The 24,087-nt window shown below is 40.5% G+C and overlaps 1 protein-coding gene across 2 annotated transcripts; it reads right to left on the bottom strand.

Annotated features, from left to right (window-relative positions):
- Positions 1–630: 630 nt before the first annotated feature.
- SLC38A4 (solute carrier family 38 member 4) lies at positions 631–22,008 on the bottom strand. 2 transcript variants are annotated; one of them, XM_058804894.1, is made up of 16 exons: positions 21,933–22,008; positions 17,904–18,134; positions 17,040–17,130; positions 15,636–15,751; positions 12,646–12,719; positions 11,085–11,177; positions 10,546–10,627; positions 10,372–10,454; positions 10,204–10,262; positions 9,541–9,819; positions 9,345–9,424; positions 8,240–8,340; positions 7,137–7,261; positions 4,412–4,556; positions 3,340–3,437; positions 631–1,941 (listed from the first exon to the last, which is right to left on the bottom strand). In XM_058804894.1, exons 2-16 carry the CDS (start codon positions 18,020–18,022, stop codon positions 1,840–1,842), a joined length of 1,647 nt encoding a protein of 548 aa, XP_058660877.1. In that variant the 5' UTR covers positions 18,023–18,134; positions 21,933–22,008; the 3' UTR covers positions 631–1,839. The 2 variants fall into 2 exon arrangements, with proteins under 2 accessions (XP_058660877.1, XP_058660878.1); XM_058804895.1 differs by lacking the exon at positions 21,933–22,008 and adding an exon at positions 18,840–19,008.
- Between the last annotated feature and the right edge of the window lie 2,079 nt (positions 22,009–24,087).

The following is a 24,087-nucleotide window of genomic DNA, read 5'->3' as shown; positions in this document are numbered from 1 at the left end:
TGCTCAGAAAGGAAGCATTTAACATGAAATATATATATTCCTTTCCAGTTATTCTGTAAGTATGCACAATTTATGCACACACAGACACACAAACAAATAGAATTTTGTGTGAAGGCAAGGTGGGAGCACAGATGATTTTTGAGTACTTCACAGCCTTCTGAATCTGCAGGTTTTTGAGTAAAATGTGTTTACTCAACAGATTTCTGAGTCAAAAAATGAAAACTCCTTTTACATGAGCTTGGATTTGTGTAAGTGTGATAAACCCAACAGTGGCACCTTCCCACTCCTCTCTGCTAAAGAGTAAGCAAGACCCCTCTGGCTGATTTTCCTTGATGTGTGCAGAGAGCATATGTAGTGAGTACTCCATGACACAGCCCAATTAATGATTTGACTGTTAATTAAACATGAACATAGCATGGAATGCAATGCTTTTTTCCTTGTCTTGCACAGCTGTATAGCTCAATACACTTGAGATTGTCAATAATGCTGTTACCCTTGCTTGACTTAATCATACAGGATGTTGTTAAATGCTGATGTATGCATAGACAAGATGAGGTACAGCAATTGAACAAGTAATTCAAATTTGTGGTGTACAGTGGCAACACAAAATTTCAAGACATGTATCAAGAATTCTCAAGAGGAAAACATCTTGAAATTTATTATAATGTAAGTAGTAAACATATGAATGTGTTTTTACACAGGTAGCAGTTAGGTCTTGCTACAGGTACAGTTAAACCACTGGTGAATAAAAACAGACCTTTTACAAACCCACCAATTCAATATGTTTCCTTCAAAATAATATTAAGTGTGTGGCTATGAAAACAGAGTGACACATAAAAAAATCAAAAATCATATACCACAGGATAACATTTTTATGACTAGAAGAAAACAAAAAATTATGTACATAAATACATATATTTTTATATATAGCAAATTACAGTTTCCTGCACTGAACATTTATCAAATACACAAGTACTGAACAATACTGGATAGGGTGCTTTGTCACACCTTGTGGTCTCCTTAAATTCCTGTGAGATTGGAAGACAAGTTTTTATGGAGGATACAACTTGTTCAGTGATGTAAGCTCACACAATAATTAAAAATTAAAGAACAAAAAAACCTTTACTGCAGAAATGACTGATATTTCCAGCACAAGCATCTTTAAAAACAAAGTGAGAATACTCTACTGTTCTTCAAGCACTTGCCCCAACAGAGAATCTGTGCCAGAGATATTTATTCTGTACAACAGCTGGGTGATGAATTTGGGCAACAAATCTAACACTCAGCTTTCTCCACTGGCTTGTCAAAGTCAAGTGGAAAGCTTTGTCCACTGTCTTTCTGACAGGCAGGTCAGTCTATCAGGTACAGAGGAATCACCTTCCAGATCCCCTCAGAAACCACAGCCTTTCTCTTGGATCTGGGCAGCCACTCCCATGACCTTCAGATTGAAAATGAGGCACTGGCTGGTTTTCTGGCCATTACCTTCCCAAGGCTCTAGGAGCTGTGGTTACTATCATCATGGGAGATTTTGAAAGGGGTGACACCAAGCTGTTTTTGAGGACTGTATACAGAGTTATTTTGGTTTTGAAAACAGAAAGCATTCACACCACACTTTTCATTTCACCTGGCCAGAAATGCTAAGCTCAGATTCCTAATGCATAAATAACAATCCTTATTGACAAGGATGATGTAGACTCCATTGGGTTCTTGTGACCCTACCAGAAACTGTCTTCAAAGTACTGCAGTTACTAGCTAGGAATAACAATCCCATTCAGATGTTCTTCAGAGCACACAATACAAATATTTGTGTTATGAAACGCACTTGGTTGTCTTCACAGGTTAATGATGTCTTGAACTTGGGGGATTGTAAATCCAGTCCATTACAATAAGAGTCATACTCACAAGCATGAAGATTATGCCAACTATGAGGAAAATTAGAGCCTGCAATTAGGAAATGAAATTTAATTAATAAAGCTAGTGACTTAGGGGTGGTAGCTTATAGATTGCCCCACTGGATCTGCATTAGTGTAATACCCATGGCCTAAGTTTGGCTTATTCTATGTGACTAAAGCCCAAGTAATATTGTACAGGGATACACGAATCAGAGTTAGTCCTGTGAGAATATCAGTCCAAGAGAGATCTGAAAACAAGCCACTTTGGCTCTGTGAACAATAATAAAAAAATATATAAAAGAAACATCTTTGTTTTTTATTATTAAAAAATGACAAATTTTCAGTCAATGGTTATAGTCTTTGGAATTAAAAACAACTTCAGAGTAAATCTGCTGAATCCTTATCAGACAAACAGGTAAGCCCATATCTCTTATCTGACAGTGTTTCTGTACATATTCAAGGGATTCAGATGCTTGTAGTCACCCTTTGCTTTAGTGGAGCTCTAGTTTACCATAATCTGTCCACCCTTAACAATACTCTGTCTTTGTAAAATAAAGATGAATATTGTATGTGATCTCAGTGCAAGATGTGAAATTCTAGATGTGCCTAACACATACCAACATGAAGAGTGAACAAAGACACATGAAAAAATATTCACAGTCTCTCTACAGAGAGAGCTCTCTAACAGCTGGAAAAAAACATTGTAGAAATAATTTCATCATAATAAATTACTTTTATACTAGAAGGATGTATCAGTCATATGACTTTTGTGAACATATATATATATATATATATATATGCATATATTCCCATCTGTTTACATTATGTGCCTAAATATATATTTCATCAATAACTTTTCTAATTACATTTTCAAAGAATGTTTCCTCAGTGATAGTTAAATCTGCAGACAGTTATTGATGTTCAGGATGAAAGGCATTGCAGTGGCAGTCCAGCATGACATAGACACATGCTGTGCATAAATGATAGACCTTCATATAAGGTTTATGGATCTGTCACAGAGGAGAGCTCACTATTACTTATTTATCTCTGCAGTGCAATTTCCTTCTTAACCTTGACCTCAAATCTTCCTGTTAATCCACAGCTGGTCTTCTGATGAACCATCAATTTCTTATAGACTGTCTTGGTGCTATTTATGAAAATGCAGGTGTTAACTGGAGTTTAGATCGGATTAAGTAAGTCTCTTTTTTCTAGTGTTTTAAGACACACTTTATCCTAAATACTTAGGTGAGAGTCAGGAGCAGTAGGCCTCTAAAGGCTTTGTCTTGAATCCCAGATGAATCCCACTGCCCAACCTGTATTTTGAGTGAGACACTACCATTTAGGAGCAAGTGCCAGATGTTGGAAGTCAATGGTCTGAGTGCTAATGAAGAGTGGAAATCTCACAACCTCCTACCCTTTCTTTTGCAATTGCCCCCAGTTCTCTTACCCCAATCTTCTGAGGAGACCTCAGGGGTTCCTTCTTAACAATTCTCAGGTAGAAGGCACCAGGGAGGATGAAAATCAACATCGTAGCAGAAGAGGCTCCTGGAAGAGAGAGCAGAGCTGAGTGCAGCATCATTGACAGAAAAACAGAGTGGTGCACCTGCAAAAGAGAGCCTGTGGGGAGGCAGCTGCCATTCTGAGCCCAGCTGTACAAAGGGCTCTCTCTGTAGACTACATTCGTGGAGAGCTGTGGATGTCTGAACACTCATTTGGGTGCTTGGGGCCTGAAGAGACACTTGTTACTGGGAGGGTTTTTTCAAAGTGGTCTGGCTGCCTGTGGTGGAGATGTCTGCACGTCAGCTGAAGCCTGTCTGCTGTCAGGTGAAGCAAGGACAAATGGACATTCCCAGTAGGATGACCCTGGAAAGCAGTATTGAATAGAGAGTGGATGATCTGTGCCTAAGAAGTGCTGACTCCTCTCTGCTCAGCAGAGTTCAGCATGAAGACCTGGGTATAAAAGGCAGGGAGGAGCAAACCAGCTGCAGAAATCCCATTGAGGTACCTTTCTCAAGGGATCTGCATCCCTGCATCCTCAAGCACTTCAGAGCAAGGAGACTCTTCATGGACCTCTTTGGTCAGAGGCCAAAACTGACCAAAAGAAAGTGGTAGGGAGAGAACTGTTAATGCCAAATGAAATGTGTCACTTTTCTTCTTTTTCTAGCACAATGCTTTGGAAGTCAATACATTTTTTCATGCTATAATTGCTTGAAAACCAAAGCTGATTTCCCCCTCCTCCACATGTATTAAATTCCCTTTTGGTCAAAATGGGAATTCCTTACCAGTTTTTATATCGGGATTATTGGATTCCTTGTGCCTCATGCAAAGTAACAACAAGGTTGGGTAGCTTATACCTTTGTCTGTCAGCTGTTTGGGAATCCTTACATTCCCTTTAAATTCAATTTGTGTTTATATTTACTGTGCTGTAAGACTCAAACAGAGATTGACTTTCAGTCCATGACTGTAAATATGTTGTAGAAAGGACAATAGAGTCAACAAAAAGTATTTATGAAACCTACCGATAAATCCAAAAATGTCTTTAATAGTTGGGACAAAAATTACAAGCAGATCATTAAAAGCCAAAATTACTGCTGCAATCAGGAAATGTCTTATCCAGCTGAATGGCCTTTTGGGAAACAGCAATGCGCTGATAGATGAACGGATCTGCAAGATGAAAGACAACAGGGAAAGTGAAACAACAGTTAATTTATCTTTGCTTTCAGTTAAAAAAAATCTATATTAGTTACATCTGTTGTGAGAAATTCTGACTGGAAAAATATGTTTTCAGTCTTTGATTCCCATAATATAGTCTCACTCTGATGTAGGTTTTTGAGAACTGGGTTCACAGTTTAATGCAGAAACTCAAATATTTGCAGTGTAGGAGAAAGTCAAGTAAATAGGGTGTAAAATCAGGGACATGAAATCTGTTCAACTGAAAGATGCTAATATCAGCAAAAAATCCTCAAAGAGCCCCCCCACTATAAGTACTAATCAGCAGGCAAAAAAAAGAGCATGTGTGAAATATGAATTGCTGTACTCCTGAACCTGATGAAAATCCCACAAGAATTCTGTCATTTACTTTTCTGAGAGATAGAGGAAGCTGTTGTACTTAATCATTAAATATATACATATACATATCTGAAAAGTAAAGCATATTTTTCAATGCCACTTGGAAATTATAACCCTAAAACCAATTGCAGAGGATTCTTTTTTGCTTCACTGACTTTCTCACACATCATGGATTTTTTTTGCTTTCACAATATAAAAGATAGTAAGTAGAAAAAAAGGCCAAAAGCAAATGCATTTGGTAGCTCGAGATGATGTTATTCTCAAGTACCAAAATTAACTTAAAAGTTGGTATTTAGAAATTGAACAAAAATATTTTTACACTCCGAAAAACTCCAAATGCACTTCTGTTTGGTTGTTTTAAAGTAACATATAATTTCTTTCAGGTGAATTTGGCAATTAAATAAATATATGGGGCTCTCTCAGTGTAGTACATCACTAGAAAACACACTATGAGTTTTGTATTTTATGTTTTTCAGGTTGATGTAAACCAATACTAGGAAGACGGAGGCAAATTTAAAATATTTTGTCCAGTTTTTGAGTTGGTGTAAGATAGGTTTATTACACAAAAAACTCTTCTGCCTGCATTCCTGTGAGCTTACTGTCAGCATATTGAGCATTATTCCTTTTGTGACACAATCCTTAAAAAGAAGTTATCAAACTGAAGTTTTACAGTGACTAATGGTATATAGATCTATATTTAATTTATTTTTCTGGAAATGCAATGACTTTTTTTTTAATAAAAGACTCTGACTACTTTAAGAAAATATAAATGGGATGATTAATTTAAAAAAGTAGTTGATGTAGTTATACTGCTTATTTGAAGGAGTAAGATCTGCTGAGATGGCTGTCCTGATAGAATGTGTAAAGCTCTTTGGTATTCTGGTTTACAAGAAAAATACATTTTCTCAGGAGTAATTTTAATGGAAAAATCAGTGTTGTGGTTTCTAGCTGCTAACTATTCAAATATTAAAATGATTATACAGAAATCTAAAAATACAAAATGCTGCACCTGACAGACAGATTTTTTCAATGCCCTTATCTTGTTTTCCCATGAAGACTGATCAATTTGTTAAGACTAATTTAAACATTTATCCACTGTTTTGAACATGATTTTTAAGGCAGAGCACTGGAGCTCTCCAAGCTAGAAGGACTGACCACTCAGGGTGCCTTATACCTGTTTTTTCAAAATTTTTTTAAATTTAGTTGACACCATTGAGCAGTGATCACTGCTCTTAGGCATTTGTCAGCAAGCCTGGAAACAGTAGCTATGCAGAGTGTGTATTGCACCCAGGAAAAGAGAGCAACAGGACCCCCTGGTTACTCAGATGGGAACGCTGTGCTGTGATGCAGCTTGCTGGGAGCCCTCCTGCAGCATGGTGCTGGCCTTGTACGTGCTGTACTCATGAGCCACCAGCCTCCCAACACCAGATTATGAGGATCAGCTATTTTCTCCTCTGCTGCCTGGCAGCTCAGGGAAGACATGAGACTCAGTTTTTTACATTCAGGAGCCTGAAGTTCTGCCCACTGGGGGAGATTGATTCCTGAGGAGGGTCAGTCCCTCTGCAGAGCAATTTGTTTAGTTGTGTCTTTCTGTCCCTGTAATTGTGGTTATTGTGTTTTTCCCAGTGAAGAGCACACAGAAGTTCCAAACTTTGCTCGGACAACTGACTGTGCAGCTCTTTTACACTTCTTTTTTTTCTGGCATTTAGTTTCCTCACCTGTCCACAAACTCAAGCCTGTAAAGTGAGCACAGGACCCTCTGTCCCTGTATTTCAGCAGCCCAGTGTGGGAATCCTGCACAATGTGTGACCTGAGCTTCATGTGTCTGTCCTAAGTTTGGGTGCTATAGAAGGTGCCTATGTCTGTATTAGGAAACCTCATAAGTGGTTTCAGTATATCTCCAAGACTTTGGTACTTGGGACTGCTCTGACAAATAAAGTACAGAAAGACCCAGGGAGACAGACAAGTAATTCCTGATATATTTATAAAGACTGATTTATTTCAGTCTTTCAAATTTTGCAACCCTAAATGCCTAAGGTCCATACTTGGGTCAAATGAGAAAACAGAACTCTCTAAATAAAAAGCTCAGGCTTACTTTTCTTCAGTGTTAAAATCTGTGCTGATCACATTCAGTCAGTGAATATGGATTACCCTGATTTCAGCTCTGTTACTTACAGGGAAAAGGACAAGGGGCACGGTCAGGGTCACAGCCACCAGCACTGCCAGGCGAACTGACAGCAAAAGGGTGTCAAACGTGTACACTTTAGTGTATGTGTGAAGAAGCTCATCTTCAACTTCTCCTACAAAAAGGAAAGAGAAAGGAGTTAAATCACTTAAGCAGTACCTTGCACATTTAAAAGGATCTTTATACTGCAGCCAGATAAGAGATAAGATTAACTTTAGTCCAACTGCTGCCATTAGATACAAGTTATGGGCTATACATGAAAAAGGAATTTTCCCACTGTGAACTGATACTAGTCCATCATTCAGACATGATGAGGGTAATGCAGCTCTGAGGTGATGCTTTGTACTCTAGCATCTTTGACGTGACTTTGAGAAAATCATTAAGTGGATGTACAACCTGAAGTAAAAATAATTTCTGTGATATGAAACAACTCACTGAACTGTTACTGAACTGGTAACAGCTCCTTTTGACCTCCACCCAGATGTCTCAGCTCTCAAGCAGAGCCCTCTTGCCCCAGTGATAGGGAGCAGAGTGTGCTGTATCATTCACTTCTCTGCTGTATGGAGGGACTAACAAGGTAAAAAGAGGTGGCGTTTGCACAAAATGGTGTGCTAATAGTGGGACTACTCTGTTTGCCCATCAGTTACTTTAGCTCATCCAGATTTTTTTACACTAGAATGATTTGCACCTGTTTTTCAGCATAGATGAAACTGAACTAGTGGCGTCAGAGACAGATTGGATAGCACTTAGTAGTGTCATGTAAAACTGTTGAGCACTGGAGTATTTTTAGTACTCTTGGCCTTTGCTAAGAGTCAAGTTTACGGCAGCTTCTTGTCTGAGTTCACAAAGTCAAGGGAAACAAGACTGGCCCCCCAGCAGGTGCCTTGGAGTCTCTCACAGGTGAGGCCTGACAGTTGGATAAGTCCCACAGTTCACTCAGAAGGTTACATGCTGTGTATTATAATTGAATATTGCTTAAACTTGGATTCAGGCCCCCAGAAAATGCATTAATACTTGAGTCTTTGTGATAGAACCAGCCTGCCTGCGTGAAAAAGTGAGGGAAAATTCTGCAGGGAACAGTGTTTTGACCTACCATAGAAGGTAAGATATCCAAAGAGGGCAGCCAGAAGATACATGATAAGCATGCCAGTGATGGAGATGTTTGAGACATTCTGCATCCGCTTTCGGGAGCGACTGAAGTACAAAAGAAAGAGAGTAACTAGCAAATATATTGGTTACATAGAGCTCTTGATGCTTTACAGCTCTGTGCAGAGCAGCACAGATTTAGAAAATATGTTGAAACTGCATTTCTATTGCTTTTTCTGTGGCAACATAAAAATGTGCCACATTGTTTTGTATATCACTATTTATTAAATGTTAATCTCAAATGGTACATTTTAGATTTAAAAAATGGAGGGATGAGAATTAAAGGTCTGTTGACAAAATAGACAAGAGTTTTCAGCCAACTCTATGTGAACATACCCTTATATCTACATAGGGCTGTTCTGCAGGTTCAAGAACCCCTTGCAGATCACATCCTTCCTCCATAAATCCTTTGGTTAAAGAAAATCTTCATCTTATAGGACCTGCAAGCATTTTCCCAAGTCATATTAGAATTTCTATGGCTTCTGAGGTTAAACCTACTGAAACAGGAGGTAATGGTTCTTAGCCTCCTTGAGTTTTGCAACACACCCCCCTATTATGCAATTTTGCTGTTCAGCAAATGCCTTTTTTTAGCCCTTCCCAGCTATTAACTCTGTGCTGTTTTAAGCAACTATATTGGATTTTTGATATTTGTTAAGCACAACAGGCTGGGTGAAGAGCCTACCAAAGACACCCAAACTAATGGCATCCCAAGAAACTTTAAGAGTAAGTGCAACTGACACAGACACAGAACACATTTAGGTATTATTAGAAACCAGAATTATCTCAGTGCAACCAAGTTTGCCAGTTTATTTCTGATCATTTGAAGGACTTTCCATATTCCTCCTTTACTAAGTAATATTGATCAATGCAGTGGTTCTCTGTCACCAATATCTGACTATAAGACCAAAGCAAAGCCAAAATCTGCTTACAATGGAAAGCAATAATTCACTATCATGTGGGTGTTCACACACCAGCAATCAATGGACAACAGGTAGAAGATTATCTCTATCTATGGTTAACTGGAAGTATTGGACAAAATTTAAGAACCTTACTCTTTGAGTTCACTGTATATTGGTAGCACCTCAGGGTGGCATACGAAAGCAAATGCCAGGATGGGTATTGCATAGGCAGTCTGTAAAATAAAGTTCCCATTAGTAAGAATGGTCACGGCTGCACCTCTGACTTGGCAGGCAGCAGTTTAGCTGTGGTACAAGTGGTGGAAGACAAGTTCTACAGGATCTCCCTTACCCGTGAGTTGAACACAAAATATTTTGGCTGGCACTTGTCACTGTTGTCGCTGTGTGCTTCGTATTCTACACCGCTTTTTGGGGAGATATCTTTTGGCTCCTCAAGGCTTGGGAAGTGCCCAGCTGTGTTGTCCATCATGAAATTCACACCAGAACTGAGTGACTCATTTGATAACATGACCAGGTGCATTGGCACTGTGCTGTTGGTGGCGGTCCAGTTTTCAACCCCGTGGTCCATCATGGGAAGAGGACAGGGTATTTGGGATTTCTTGAAGATCACCTACAAAAAGTAGACAATGTTATCAGAAAAGTTCCTCTATAGGAGATTACACATTTGTGGTATTCCAACAGAAGTATAAGCAGACACTGAGAAAGAGAGGAAGCAAGAAACAAAGTGCTACCAATTCTGCTTCTTCTGCAAATATTTGTTGTCACTCTGCCTCTGCTGTTTTCCTGCTTTATTTTTTATTCTCAAGTGGTTTTTTAACTGATTTTTTTTATTCTGACTTCACCTATTGCTGAATAGGTTGTTGATTTGATAAACTTGCAGGGTCTATCCAAACATAAAATTGCCACAGTACAAAGTATAAAAGTATTTAAGGTTTACAGAGTATTTACAAATACAGTATATTTGTCTGGAGACAATACCAAAACAGTCACCTACCACACTGACAAAGAAAACCATACAGGTCAGTGAAAACCCACTCGTATAACCAAGATAACCTGTGCAGCAAGAAAAACAAAACAAAACAGAATAAAATAGTTCAGTTACATAAAAATTCACAATCCTTAAAGGACTAAGAAATGAGTTTAAGCAGGGCATTAAGCTTACCTAAGCTTTTTAGAAGGGAGAGGGGAAGAATAATCACAACTGTTACAAGTATGACGAGGTAGTTCCCATTAAGGTACCATTCTCTAAACAGGAAGAATAAAAGTAAAAATAATCATCACTGATATCAAAGGGAAAATTTTTCGTCTCAGGTTCAGGCTGGGAAAAGACACCTACCCAGAATTCTCCTCAAGTTTCATAAATGCTCTGATGACTTCAGGAAGTTCATATTTAATAATAAAGAGGTAGCTTGACATTGCTGGAAAAAAACCCAAACAAAACAAAAACCTTTAGAGAACTGAGTTTCCAAAACTGTAGTTCCAAAAAAAGAGAAAAGTTTTTGCTAAAGTAGAGAAATGAGTTCTGTTTAAATAACAGTGTGACTAAATAAATAAATCCTTTATTTTGACAGGCTGAGCCATAGTCAATGAAGAGAATGGCTAGTTCCTTGAGGATGGTCAGTCAGGCCATTTTAGCCATCATTGAAGCTTCTTCACTGGCCATGGAGAGATCCCAGGTAATTGTCTTTCACCATACACTGAGGTGTCAGGTAGCTGAAAAAAGTGAGATGAATTCCTCATATCCTTCATTTTTACAATACAGTGTATGCTGTATCTGGCTCATCTCTGATGCCATTTAGCCAGACAGAGGAGACAATGAAATCACTTGTGTTTTGTAGGAAGAGCATTGGAAGCTAGATAACTTTTGTCTCTTACCTCCAATATTCTGCATTGTGACTGCAATGAAGACACCACACTTCCCAGGCCAGCCAAATGCCTTTGCTCCCAGTTTTTCATATATTAATGATCCTGAAAAAAAACACCAAACAAAATCAAAACAAAAATATGGGCCACTACATTAGTGTTGTGGTTTGAGGGGAAGTGAGTTTTTTGGGATGCTGTGGTCACATCAATGGGTGTTCAGATTTGAATATTGGCACCTGGTGTGGACACTGGGGGACATGGATACGCCTCTGAGAACACAGGGGTTAAAAGCAGAGCATTCCCAGGAAACCTTCTCTTGGGTTCCAGTGGGGAAAGAGTTTGGATCCCTCCCCAGGCCCAGCTGCTGGCTAGGCGGGGACGGGGATGCCGTGCAGCCGGGTGAGGTAGGCCAGGCCTTGGACAGAGGTGGGAGGTGAAGAGGCCCCGAGGATGGAAGGGTGGGAGAAGCACCAGGAGGGATCAGGCAGCTCCTCCCATGACAGAGAGAGGGTACAGCCTGTGCCTGTGACTGTGCTGCCTTGGAACTTGATAAACACATGCCGGCAGCACAGCCGAGAAGGAGAAGGGGTGGGGGGGGTGCAGCAAGAAGGTTTCCGGCCGCTGTGGGAGATCCGGGCGGGCAGAGCTCGAGATTTTAACCCTTTTTTGGACAATGAAAACTTCACAGAACATTAACCTTTCCTAGAAGAGAGATAGAGATGAAATGGAGGAAAAAATGGGCAAATGTGATGAAGGTTCAAGCAAGTGAACGATGTTGGAAGAGTAGAGAAGAATCTTAGGTGGGAAGAGTCGATAGAGTTGTCTTAGCTGGACTTTTCTTGTTATAGCCATGGACAGAACCATGTTTCCTGTGATACAGAGACTGCATCCAGGGGGAGGCAATGGCTCAGAGCCAAGAGAGTTCAGTGTTGGTACCCCTCGGCCCCAGGGGGTGAAATTTGGGAGGGGCTGGTGTTCCAAAGGTGAGAGACTGTGCTCTTTTTGTAATGGGACAAGGCATCCTTAAAAGGACAACCCTAGAAGCAGCTCTGGTCCATGTGCAGTGGTGAGAGCACTGGGCATGGAAGGAAAGGTGTCACGATGGCAAATGTTCTCCGGGCGGTGCCACGAGTGACATGGAAACACATGAGGTTTCAACAGCGTTTCCTGGGGAAGCCTATGGCACAAGAAGGACTCCTCTCCTCTTGATGAACTGAGAATTGATTATCTAAAGGGTGGTGATGGACTGAGAGTTGGTGGTCTGAGGGATGAATGTATTGGAAATTTAGTGGGGGGAGGAAATGTTTTTGGAAGGTTTTCATTTTTCCTGTGTGCTCCTTTTTACATATAGTTGTAGTGTAGTTAATAAAGTTTTCTTTTCTTTATTTCTAAGCGGGGGCCTGCTTTGCTTATTCCTGGTCACATCTCACAGCAGACACCAGGGGGAGTATATTTTCATGGGGGCACTGGCATTGCACCAGCCTCTAACCACGACAATTGGACATACTTGATAAATTGCATTCCAAGGTAAAATACATGCATGCAATACAGATTGTGAATCACAGCCTCCTACCTCCTTCTTTTGATATCTTCAGTAAAAGGTGGACTGAGTAGAGTGACAATATTGCTACGCTGAGCAGCAGAACTCTGCAAGGCAAAGCAGAAATCAGAATCCTAAGCAGGACATCAGAGGCACTCAGTTGATTTGAACATACACCTGCTCATTCTCATGAAGTTCAACACGTCATAAATAGCTTTCAGCAAGTTTGTTCTTTGGTCTCCCAGGCTAAATGCAGAGCTAAGTGTGAATTGTAGCTTCCTTGTGAGTACAGTTGCACCTTATACACTCTAAGTGCCCCTGAAGGCTTGTTGAAGTCCAGTAAGTGCTAGTTCTGTGCCAGTCCACAAGGACAAAATCTTATATCTTAACAAGATCCCACTAAAGTAAACAGATTTCTTTGCAAGAATCTGGTCTTTGGACTCTCACCTGCCCACTGACCTCTCATTTTCAAATCTCTTCTTAATCAGAGCTGTCAAAAAACCCCACAAAAATGAAACCCAAAAGCAAATGGTAACTGGGACAACTTCAATGCTATCTCTTGGCTGGTCACTGCTTTTGACTTCTGGCATATCACTGTGTAGTGGAGGTTAGTTGCCTGCTGTGTGAGTACATTAGAAATCTTGCATCATGTTAAAGCATGGCACAACACTGGAAAACCTGCTCTTGGAGCACTGGTAGCTTAGCTTGTAGACTTAGTCTGCCTGAAGATACTGGTACCCTGGTACCTGACTTCAGTAATTCTGATTACTGCCATGTTTCTGCCACACAATAGGTGCATCCTATGTGATTTCAACTATCTGCCTCTTGTAAACGGCTTGTGAAAAATGTAGCTTTGTATGAGATTTTCGGGGCACAGCGCTGTGCACAACATATCTTATTACCTTAACCATCTTGTCATCAGCCTGCCCAAGTGCTGGTGAGGAAGAGAATAACATGACAGAGATAGAAAATATGGAAGCACTTTATCCCATGGCTGAACAGGAAGTTGTGCCCACATTTCCCACACCCATGAGGTTTGGTACAAATATAGGAGACACTGACAGCCAGGTTCATAAATGAGTCTAGGAGCAGACTCAGGTCCTGGGGCTAATTGATGAACCACCAGACCATCACAATGCCCTCTGAAATTTCCCTCTTCAGGAGAGACAGACAGTGCTACTACCTTGGTGTGGGCAGGGCTGTCTCCTGCTGTGGGCTCATGCAATATGGTAAGGGGGGGATCATGTCTGAGGTGACAGTGCATCCTGCTGACGTGGCACCCTCCTTGATCAGGGCCACCCATACAGCTGCTGTTCAGAGACATGACCTCTGTGTCCTGACACATGAGATGGGGTAAACCAAAGTCCTCCTGGTTGCACTTGCTAAATCATGCTGGGCAGCAGAAATGTTGCTTTTGGAATTTTATGAGCCTTCTATTTTCCTTCACCCTGTAGAACACCTTCCAGCATGAAAGCACTTGGGCAACATGAGAAGAGTAAATTACAATGCTGCCAGCACCATCTCAATTAGAATTCATGTCCAGCAGTTTCCATTTAGTAGATGGGATTTTTCTGTCCCACTAACACTAACATCATGGGATGTGAAAACAGAGGAACTTCAAGCAATTGGATAACGGCTGTAGGGGTAGCAGTATCTACACACAAGTTCATATTTCTAAATAAAAATCCTTCCTTTACCAAAAGGGAGAATGTTCTCATTCAGAAAATATGGAAATAGCATAGCAAAGAAAGTGAGCTGTGGGGGGAGGTTTTTGCTTTAGCATTACTCCCTACTTTAGCACTGACAACAGAGCTAATATCATTAGGCTTGTATCAGAATTTTTCGCCACCTATCAGTATGATCAGAGTTTCAAATAAAGATATTATAAAGATAATATTTTTCCCTGTTAGCAAGGCTTAACATATCACAGTTTTCTTTCCAGTGATCATTTATGAGCATACCAGTTAGTACAAGTGCTCAGAGAAAGTGGAGGAGAAAAACATCCTACATTTTTCTGACTCTGACAAAATGTCAGTTTTAGAACTGGCTTCCAATTTTTGCTCTGCACATACTATATCTAAACCAGTTGGGTGCAGGTGTTATGAAGTGCTTATACAGAACAGCATTTGAATCTACAGCTAATTTTCAGTTAAAAATTATGTTGGCAAAACAGGAGATGTTTCTTAGCAACTGTAAGCTACAAGTAAAATTTTAAATGCTGTTGCTGTTATAGTTACACAGTCCCCACAAGCAAGATGCTCTACAAAAACATGCTAGATTTCAGTAATGTCAAAAATGGCTAATTGTCACACAGTAATATCATGGTTTATTCCAGTCTCATGAGAGGCTAAAATTAAGGCTTCAAGCTAAAATTAAAATCAATAATTTAAAAAAAAATATTTTTGATAGAATTCATCTTATTAAAAGGAGCCAGATGTTAGCCATGGATTAAAAAACTTCCCGTGGCTGTATGTTACTGTCTATCAAAACCCATTCTTTGTAGATACTGTTTGTCAGTCACAGATCAATGCTGTCCTTTGTGCACATTGGGTACAGACAGACTTGGAGCAGCAACATTAGATCTATGAATGCCTTTGCACTCAAAGCATGTTGACATTTCAGATGATATCGAATGCTCTTCTTCCATTTCTACATAGTGATTAGATGATTGGGGTGATGCAAACATATTTGTGGGTGATTTAATTTCCTTGTTGGATTCCCATAGTAAACTGGCAAGATCGATCTTGTTATTTTAGGACCAACATGCTGTTCTTCCCTTCTGTTTTTTGACTGTGCAGTATCAATTCACAGTCATGTTTCTAATACAAAGGAGGTCTAAAATTTCGGCAGTGAATTTTCAGCAGTGGATGGTTCCTTGGGGTGGAGCTGAAATGCTCTCATTACAGAGGATCTTACAAGAATCTTCAGCTAACAAACCAAGCTTAACATACCACTGTAATCATAAAAACTTCAGCTCCAGCCCCCTGCTTATATTCTATTTGCTTATTTTTCTACGTACTTACATGAAAAGGATAATTCCTGTGTTGGCCATGGCATAGGAGAGCCCTAAGATGCCACTGCCCATAATGGCATTGCTGAGGTTGAACGAGGACATTCCAAAGGAAGTTCTACCCCTGTGCTGTTGGGTGCAAGAACAGAAAATAGCAATTCATTTGCATTTTACTGAGCATGACTAGCTAATTATCCTCATTGCTGGTGTTCCCTATGCTCCTCCCTTGATGCCTAGAGGTGGAGCTTTTTCAAGGTTCCCAGGTCCAGAGGCACTTGCCACCAAAAGGAGTCTATCCCAAAGACAGCTGTGCTGGTAGTGTTTGCCTCTTCTCACTCTTTCATTGTCTCAGTCAGGAGGAGGTTTGCATTCCTGATGGGTGATTTAGGTGACACAGTTACACTGGCTATGCTGGCCAGCCTCCATGGAAACACATGCTCTTATCAAACAGGTTTCCCAATAACCAATTTTTAAGTATTCAGATTTTTTTAAAAAATGAGTACAACAGATTATTGAATTTGTGTCCAAGTAAAATGCACTTTTTTTTGGGGGAACTAAAAAGGTGTCTGGGGGGAAGAAAGAAAGGAGTGCTGTGTGCCTAGGGCTGGAAGCAGAAGAATGGAAGAGGGCAAAACCTAAGAGAGAGGGGATGGTGTGTGAATGAGTTACAACCAAGTGGAAAAGAAAAAGGGAACATGGCTCTTAATTTTGGTTTACAATTACAAACAATATTTTTGATGTTATGTGATCATTCATTAATAAAATCTGTAACACCACTGAAAAAATAATGCCTTTCATTTAATCAAATTCACTAACAATTGAGTAACATAAAATCCTAGCAGAGAGGTACCCACATGCATGCCCCAGGAGCTGGTGCTGTGCTTCCACTTGCATGTGGAGCTGTCTAGGGAGTTGGACGTGTGCTGACCATGTAGAGCTCAGCATCATAAAGCCAAAACAATAAGGTTCTTTCTCTAAAGCAGTGCAGCTGAATGGAGATTCATTTACACAGATGCTGGAAACTAGAAATACAAGCATGTATCCACTAAGGCACAGATCTATGTGGCTATAGGAACAGCAAAGTCCTTCTGAGTGCAATGTCCTGTCAGGAAAATGGGTGCAATGTCCCACTGTCTGCACATCTCAGCTGAGATTACATGGAGATGTTACTGAAGCTCAAGTGTGATCTAAGGAATTTTTCTGATTACTTGTGTAGGAAAGATTGAATTTTACTTGTAAGATAACAGAAAGGGTTTGCTGCACTAACTGTTAGAAAATGTGTTTATTCTTTGAAAGTCAAGATTTTGCTGGCCAGCTCCAGAGGAATTTTGCTTACTGACACTTTAAGAAAAAAATCAGGTCAATAAGATCTACTTTGTAAGCATTCATTCATTCATTTAAAAAGAATAAAACTTACATATTCTTCATCATAGTCCTCCAATTTCTTTTTATCCAGATATCCATTTGTAAGGAACTTCTGACTTCCTGCATCATCACTAGCAAAGGGACTGAACATAAAGAAAAATAAGAAAATATTAGATAAAACTTATGATTCACATTTTATTTGAGTGGTGCTTTTTGTCATCACTGGAAAATTTCCTTTGGCATTGCTCTGAATATTTAAAAATCCAGCAAAAAAAGGTCTGTTCTCCCGTAAAGTTCTCATATCCAATGGCATATTTTGTAGATCTTTGCTTTGATTTGGAATTTAGTTTTAGACCCAGTAATCTTTGAATTACACTTGATTGCAGATCCATACTGTCAGTAACACGCTGAAGCTGAGCACATGCTTCACATCTGGGGAACAAAGACCCTTGTTGGAGATACGTGCTGGAGGGAGCAGTGACCTGAGAGCAACAGACTGATGGCTGGTTTTGAGATGTCTTTTTCCAGCCACACAGGTGCTAGTGCTGTGGTGGGTTCTGCTGGAATGTCTGAGGGCGGGCTGTCCCTGTTGCCCTCCATTCCTTGCCCTGGGAAACACTCCCCCTCAATGTGCTCAGGCTGAACTTCTCTGAGAGTGTATTAATTTACATATGTACCATCCGACTGGAGTAGTTGGAAATTGCCAAGGGTTAATCTGTGTTGGGAGCCTGATGATATCAGTCCAGGTGGTGGCAGGCAAGGGGGGACCTGGGCTGCCTTGCTGTTCTGGGCACACTGTCTTCCAGAGCACAGAGCAAGGAGGGTCAGTGCTGTGGGGAAACTTCCCAGATGCCATTAGTGAAGATTATTTATCGATTACTGCTTTCTAGCCTTAACAGAACAGAGAAATGCCTACCTGCTAATTGCAGCCTTTTCTGAATCAGCCGGCTCTCTGTAGTTGTCTTCGAGGCTTTCCCCACTGTTGCTCTGATCGTCAGGTTCGATGTTGACTTTTTGCAGCTCCATGCGATCCATTAGAGCGGTCAGCGCTTTCCAGCACACACACTCGCTTCTTCAGGGTAAACAGCACTGTGCCGTCTGCTTGTGGGTCCTCTCTGTCATGCAGGGACTGCCAGAACACTTTGTTCTGCAAACAAAACACAACAGAACTCAACAGAGTTTTCTTCAAATTAGATAAACCAGTGTGAATTGTTTGGTTTGTGCTTGATCTTTGTAGTAGCATTAAGAGGGGAAACTGTTGCAGACTGGGAAAATTCTGGGCAAGCATAAAAGTCTCTTTATATGCCAGCATTTGGTTCTCCTGTCTCCCTTCAAATGGTAAAGGGTGCAGAGGCCAACAGATGCACAGTGGATATCCAGCATCTGGAAAAAATACAAAGCCAGCAGAAAAAAAATTCCTGAACTGTTGCTTTGGACTTTCTAGGGGAGGCTGATGCAGAAATGTTTTCTGATAAAAACAGGAGTATATCAGTATTTAGGCTATCCCATTTGTTGCAAGATTAATGTTGTCACAGGCTTAAATGTTTCATAGATTTGTCCCTTTCACTGGGATCTGACAGAGATGAGCATCTCTGTATGACCATTTTTTGGTTATTGAGAGGTGCAAATCTGATAGGCCAGTTTCTAAGGGGACTGGTGTTTAATTCTTACTTAACCCATCGCTGGAAGCTCTGTCTCACACAGGATTATTACATGGGTATTAGACTGATTATCTTTACCCCACGAGAAAAATTCTTGCCTTTTAAAAATCATATGAATAAATGCTCAACTCTTTATTTATTGTATGGACCAAATGAAATTTTATGACCCAAATTTACAAAGAGAACTTCACCTCTGGGATTTCAGCAGCTGTGTGCTACAGACTCATGTGTAGATACGCATGTGAATTCATTTGTTGATTATCAGATTCAAGAGGAAAACACTGTTCAAGAAATGCTGCAGTTCTGCAATCCTTCTTCCTTGATGCATTCTGTATTTCCATTCCACAGCTGAGGGGACACCAGTGAAGGCAGCGAGCAGAGATCAGACAGCACACACCTGGGACCACAGCTGCAGTTCCCTGGGCCTTTACCTGCTGCCTTGCAATCAGGCACGCTGGCCAGATTGATGACAATTTTCATAAATATGACATGCCAAATGCAGCTCAGCATTTCATAATAATATCAGAAAATATTGCAACAAATAATTTTCTAAGTCTGGCTCTTTGCAACATTAAATCTGCAATTATTTAATAGCCTCTCTCTCTCTCTTTGCATTTATGTGTGTATAGGTCCAGCTCAAAGACCAGACCTTTGCTGTCCTCTGATACTGATCATATGCTGTTCTTAGGAACATCTACAAGCATATCTGTAGTGGCAAGATGTTGGAGTGCATGTATTTAAAATGCACATATAAACTTTAAATACCAATCCTGGAGGTTAAAGCTGACTCCAGGCCAGAAATTAATGTCAAATTCCTTGCTTCTTACTAAAAGCATTCACCCAGACCAGACAACTGAAAAGGAGAAGCAATATCACAGTGCATTAGGAAATTTCCTACCAGAGAGAGCGGCTGGCTCTAATTCTTTCTGCTGCCTCATGGACTGTTTGTATATGTGGGGGGGATGAGTGACTCAGGCATCAGGGCAGAGCTGCTGGCACTCACATTTCAATGCCTGGGGGATTCTGCTTGCTTAGGATATTAATAACTCCATGAGATAAAAAACCAGTAACACTCTCCTCACCCCTCCACCCCCAACAGAGCCCTGACAACTGTGGTTTCATTCACAGAACTGTCTTCAAACACAGACACTGCCCTGTCTGAGAAAGAGAGTTTTTCCAATTCTTGATGCTTATTTTTAATCTGTGGTGTAGAAGTCAGGCAAACAAATCTATCTGTGTTCATCCCTGTTCTGGTAAAGGGTAAAACCTCCTCCGTGTGCACTGCCTAACTTTTGTTGGAAAAATATATTTTCCAGAAGTGGCAGTCCAAAAAATACAGATCTTCAAAGAGATGGGAAATGGAGGAAAAGTAAGCAAAAAAGTTGCCAGGAATTAAGCTGCACAAAGATTAGGCTGAAGATGAAAGCCTGTGCAGCACAGCAAACAATATGGAAAAATTGACCGAAAATACATGTTACAGCATAAGAATCATCTGGACATTGCCCTGTCAAACATTTACACAAGTTGTCTGATTTATGGACGTCATCTCAAGAGTCTGTGTAATCACTGCATAAAGCAACGATTTTCTATTTTATTTTATTGTTTTAATCTTTGAATTCCTAAAAGTCTTCTGGTGAAAGCGCAAAGATTCAGTTGGCAAAATTACGTCTATTGAGAACCTGCTTTCTTGCAGTTGTAATTTTTTAGGGAGAGGTTGGTAGAACTCCAGAGGTTTATGAATCACGAGCGGAAAACCATTGGCATAAATATGGGGAGAATGAGACCCATGAAACAGGACTGCTATTAGATCTGAATATTGCAAACACTAATAACTGTGATTATGACCAATGGTGCCTTTGAACTTCAGTAAAACTTGGCAGGGCTGGTCCTTAGTTGGTGGCAACCCATATCTTCAGTTCCTAGCACTGCAGATACTGAGGGCTTTGGGAGATGCGCAGGCACTGGTAGCATGTTCTCCCCACAAGTAACAGAGAAGCGCCAGAGCTGTCACTGCTTCACCTGAGGGAGACATGGGGTGACCCTGTACCTCTGGAGGTGTTACTCAGCCTGCAAGATATTTGGATAAAGGGGATGCACTGACATTGGGCTCTCAGTTGCACTCCTTCAGGGGTTTGTGCTGGTGGATTGCTGCTCCTGGGGGGACAGCCAGGAACCAGGGCAGGGATGGTGTGAAAGCACAGCCATCAAGGTTGGGCAGGCCTGGGCCCTGCCAGAAGCTTTGCCTGCAGTACTGGAGGGAAAACACCAAAGTTCTCCTGCTTTAGCTGCCCTGGGATTTAATGCTTTCTGCTTTAGAGCTATGATTTTGGTGCCTAAACATACAAGAGAAATCTCTTAGATTTCCAGTGTTCCTCAAACTTGCCCTCAATACAATGATGTTTTTGCTGCCTCTTGTAGCATTTGGCTGAACAGAAAAGATTTATCCTAAAGTATGGTATTAAAATGGAAATACTCATTGCAGAAGAAATTTACCTATTATTAGAGGACAGTTATTTATCTCTATAAAACTAATTTTCCTCTTCAAGTATAGGGTACTGCTCTGCATCATTTATTAAGTAATGGTTTCCAGCAACGATTCGGAAAATTATGAAATTTTTGGCATCTGATTTCACAAGGTTATTGATTTCTGTCCAGTCTGCAGTTAGAACATTAGGCGAATGGACAACCACTGGGCAAATAATGCCGGGTCACAGATATGACTAACACTTTCATGGGTTTTGCAATATCAATATTTGTAATCTCTGCCATGGTATCCAATGTAGCAGATTTTGCCAGATTCTTCGTCTTCATGACAGTGACTTTATAAGGTTATTGTCTATGTGGCTATTTCAAAATGAAATAAGTGTTGCAGCTGTCAAATAAATAATTAAAATGTAAAGCCCCCTTTCCCAAATTAATTTGTTCAGAGAAATATTAGTCAAGTAACTCATGAGCCTGGATAAAATTTCTCAGAAGATAGCCAAGGGCTGCAAAGGCAAGTAATCATTCATTTCTTAATTGACTGGGAAATTTTGAATACTTTTGCTGTTCTGTGGTTGCTTAGGTTTTGATTTTCTGTACAAAAGAGAAGTCTAAATTTCATTCCTGAAGAAATATCAAAGATATTTGTCAGTACAAATTAATATGTCAGTAAATCTTAAGGAGCCTATCCTTCATATTGAGCTTATATTTAGAGATTAATTAAATTTATAATTCCCAATTTCTGAAGATATGGCCAGTCTCTAAAATACATTGATAAAATTTTATAAAGAAAAAAAGTTTACCTCTGAGTTAAGCAGGTTCCTTTCCTCACTTGCTAGACAGGTTATATCTTTTGGGAATTGCACCTGTAAGAAAAAGTTTACTCATATGCAACCTAGAGCAGTTGAACAGTGATTTAAAGACAAATGGGAGTGTATGGGATGAACCAATCACCAGCTGCTACACCCAACAACTCCCTTTGACAAACTTGCGTCAGCTCTTAAAAAAAAAAAAGGGGAAAAAAAGAAGAAAGGTAAATCAGTTTATTGGAGCACACTGAGGGCAAACATCTCAGTTACCAGAGCTATTTGCTCTCTGAGCTGAGTCCTATTTCAAAATGCTTCTCCCCAGAACACACCACCCAAGCTTGATCACACTCTCATTTGACAGTCTGGATTTTTGAATAATGTGCACGCATTAATCTTACAGTAGCACAATAATAAAGAGCCTGGAAAATAAGTTCTGGAAGAAATACCTGTTTGCTCCCAAACTGTTCTTATCTCTGTGACAACAGAGCTACATCTTGCACTGCCTGTCTGGACCTGGTCTGAAGTGTGTGCTTTCAAAGGGGCTGTTTGATCTGTGCCTTGGTTTCCCAGTTGAAATATTTAGTGTCATGTCAGCTGAGGAAATATATGTCCAGTGACAAATGTTATTCATTTGATGGCAATATAGGCCTGTGGAGAAGTATTTAATTATCTCTGATTTGCCTGTAATACTGCAGAATTTACTGTATAATTTTATCCAATTACATAATGGCCATAATTAAACCCCACATCTAACCCCCCAGCCCTCCCACCCATGTAGGCTTTGTGATTAAAGCCCTCAGACTGGCCTGACTGTGAAGGCAGGAGGGCAAGTGAGGGGATGTAGTTTTTAATTCTTAGAGTTTCCTGTGGAGCACTCAGACTGCTTTAGCTCAGGCTGGGTGACAACCTGTGGGAACCCAACCCTGCTTCAGTGTGACCAGGCCTTCTGCTTGTTTGCTGCCAGAACTGGCAATGCTGCGCTGGTTTCAGAGTTGCCCCCCAAAAAGAAATCTGAGTTCCAATATAGACTCAGACAAATGGTTTAACAAAAATAAGCTCTGTCTCCCTCAGTTGTGCATTCCCATGAAAAAACAACTGATTGTAAGGCCAGTCATGCCACACGATGCCAAAAGTAGAGCAATCCAAAGATTAAGAGGCGCAAGGTTTGGAGCCAGAGGTCCTATCTTGATTTAAACATAGCTGGAAAAGTGAACAAATTTTTGGGCCTAGGTTGGTTGAATGGACTTTGAGTATGAATGCTCCCTGTGTTTTCCATTTCATCAGTTGATGTAATGAGGGAAACAGGCTTTTCCTCTAAGGCATATGACCAAGAATAGGTGTCCTGAATGTATTAAGGCAGTTCTCAGCAGAAGTTTAGCACCAGGTTTTCCTATGCCATTGCTAGGGTAAGGGAGCAGAGCTGCCAGGGGAGCTGGGGCAGGCAGCTGTGCTCTGCTTGAGCCTGTTTGCTTTGCACACTTGACAGGGCTGTGGGTATGGACAGCCTCCTTGGTGCTCTGTTGCTCATGTGGCTGTTTCATGTAACAATAGGGGAGAGAAAAACATTTCTTTAAACAAAGGAAAATAAGACTGCAAAGCATAAAGAAAACAGCAGGGAGATTCAGGGATAGATGTACTAACAAATCAGCAACAGCTGTGAAAATTACTTCTGATGCATTTTTTTGAACCTGATTAAATAAATAATAATCAAGATTAGAGGTAATTTCCTTTTCAAATACCACAAATATTCATGTCTATCTCTGATTCCCACTGAGTGTACAGTGTGGCACAATTCTCTCTGCAGCCACATCATGGTAGTTGGGTGGATCTTTCCTCAGTGCATGGGGGGATGGAGTCATCAGGGTTGATGGTGCTCAGCAGGGCCCCTGTCCCAGAACCTGATGCCTCAAAGATGCCAGGCAAGGTGTGCAGGCAGCTGGAGCTGGAAGAAATCCATTCACATGCCTGTAGGCAATTTTTTTTTCTGCAGAGAAGAGCCAGCTTACATCGTTTCTTAACACAAGTTTTTTTGACTCTGCCAGTTCTTTTTGCCTATCCCTAACTAGAGAAGCACTGCTTAATTTTCATCAGAAAAGTCTTCTTTCAGCAGAGAACAAATGTCAGTGTCCAATCTTCCTACTGAAGGGAG

The sequence above is a fragment of the Ammospiza caudacuta genome, chromosome 5 (assembly GCF_027887145.1).
Source record: "Ammospiza caudacuta isolate bAmmCau1 chromosome 5, bAmmCau1.pri, whole genome shotgun sequence".
NCBI lineage: Eukaryota > Metazoa > Chordata > Aves > Passeriformes > Passerellidae > Ammospiza > Ammospiza caudacuta.
This window is presented reverse-complemented; position numbering and strand designations above follow the sequence as displayed.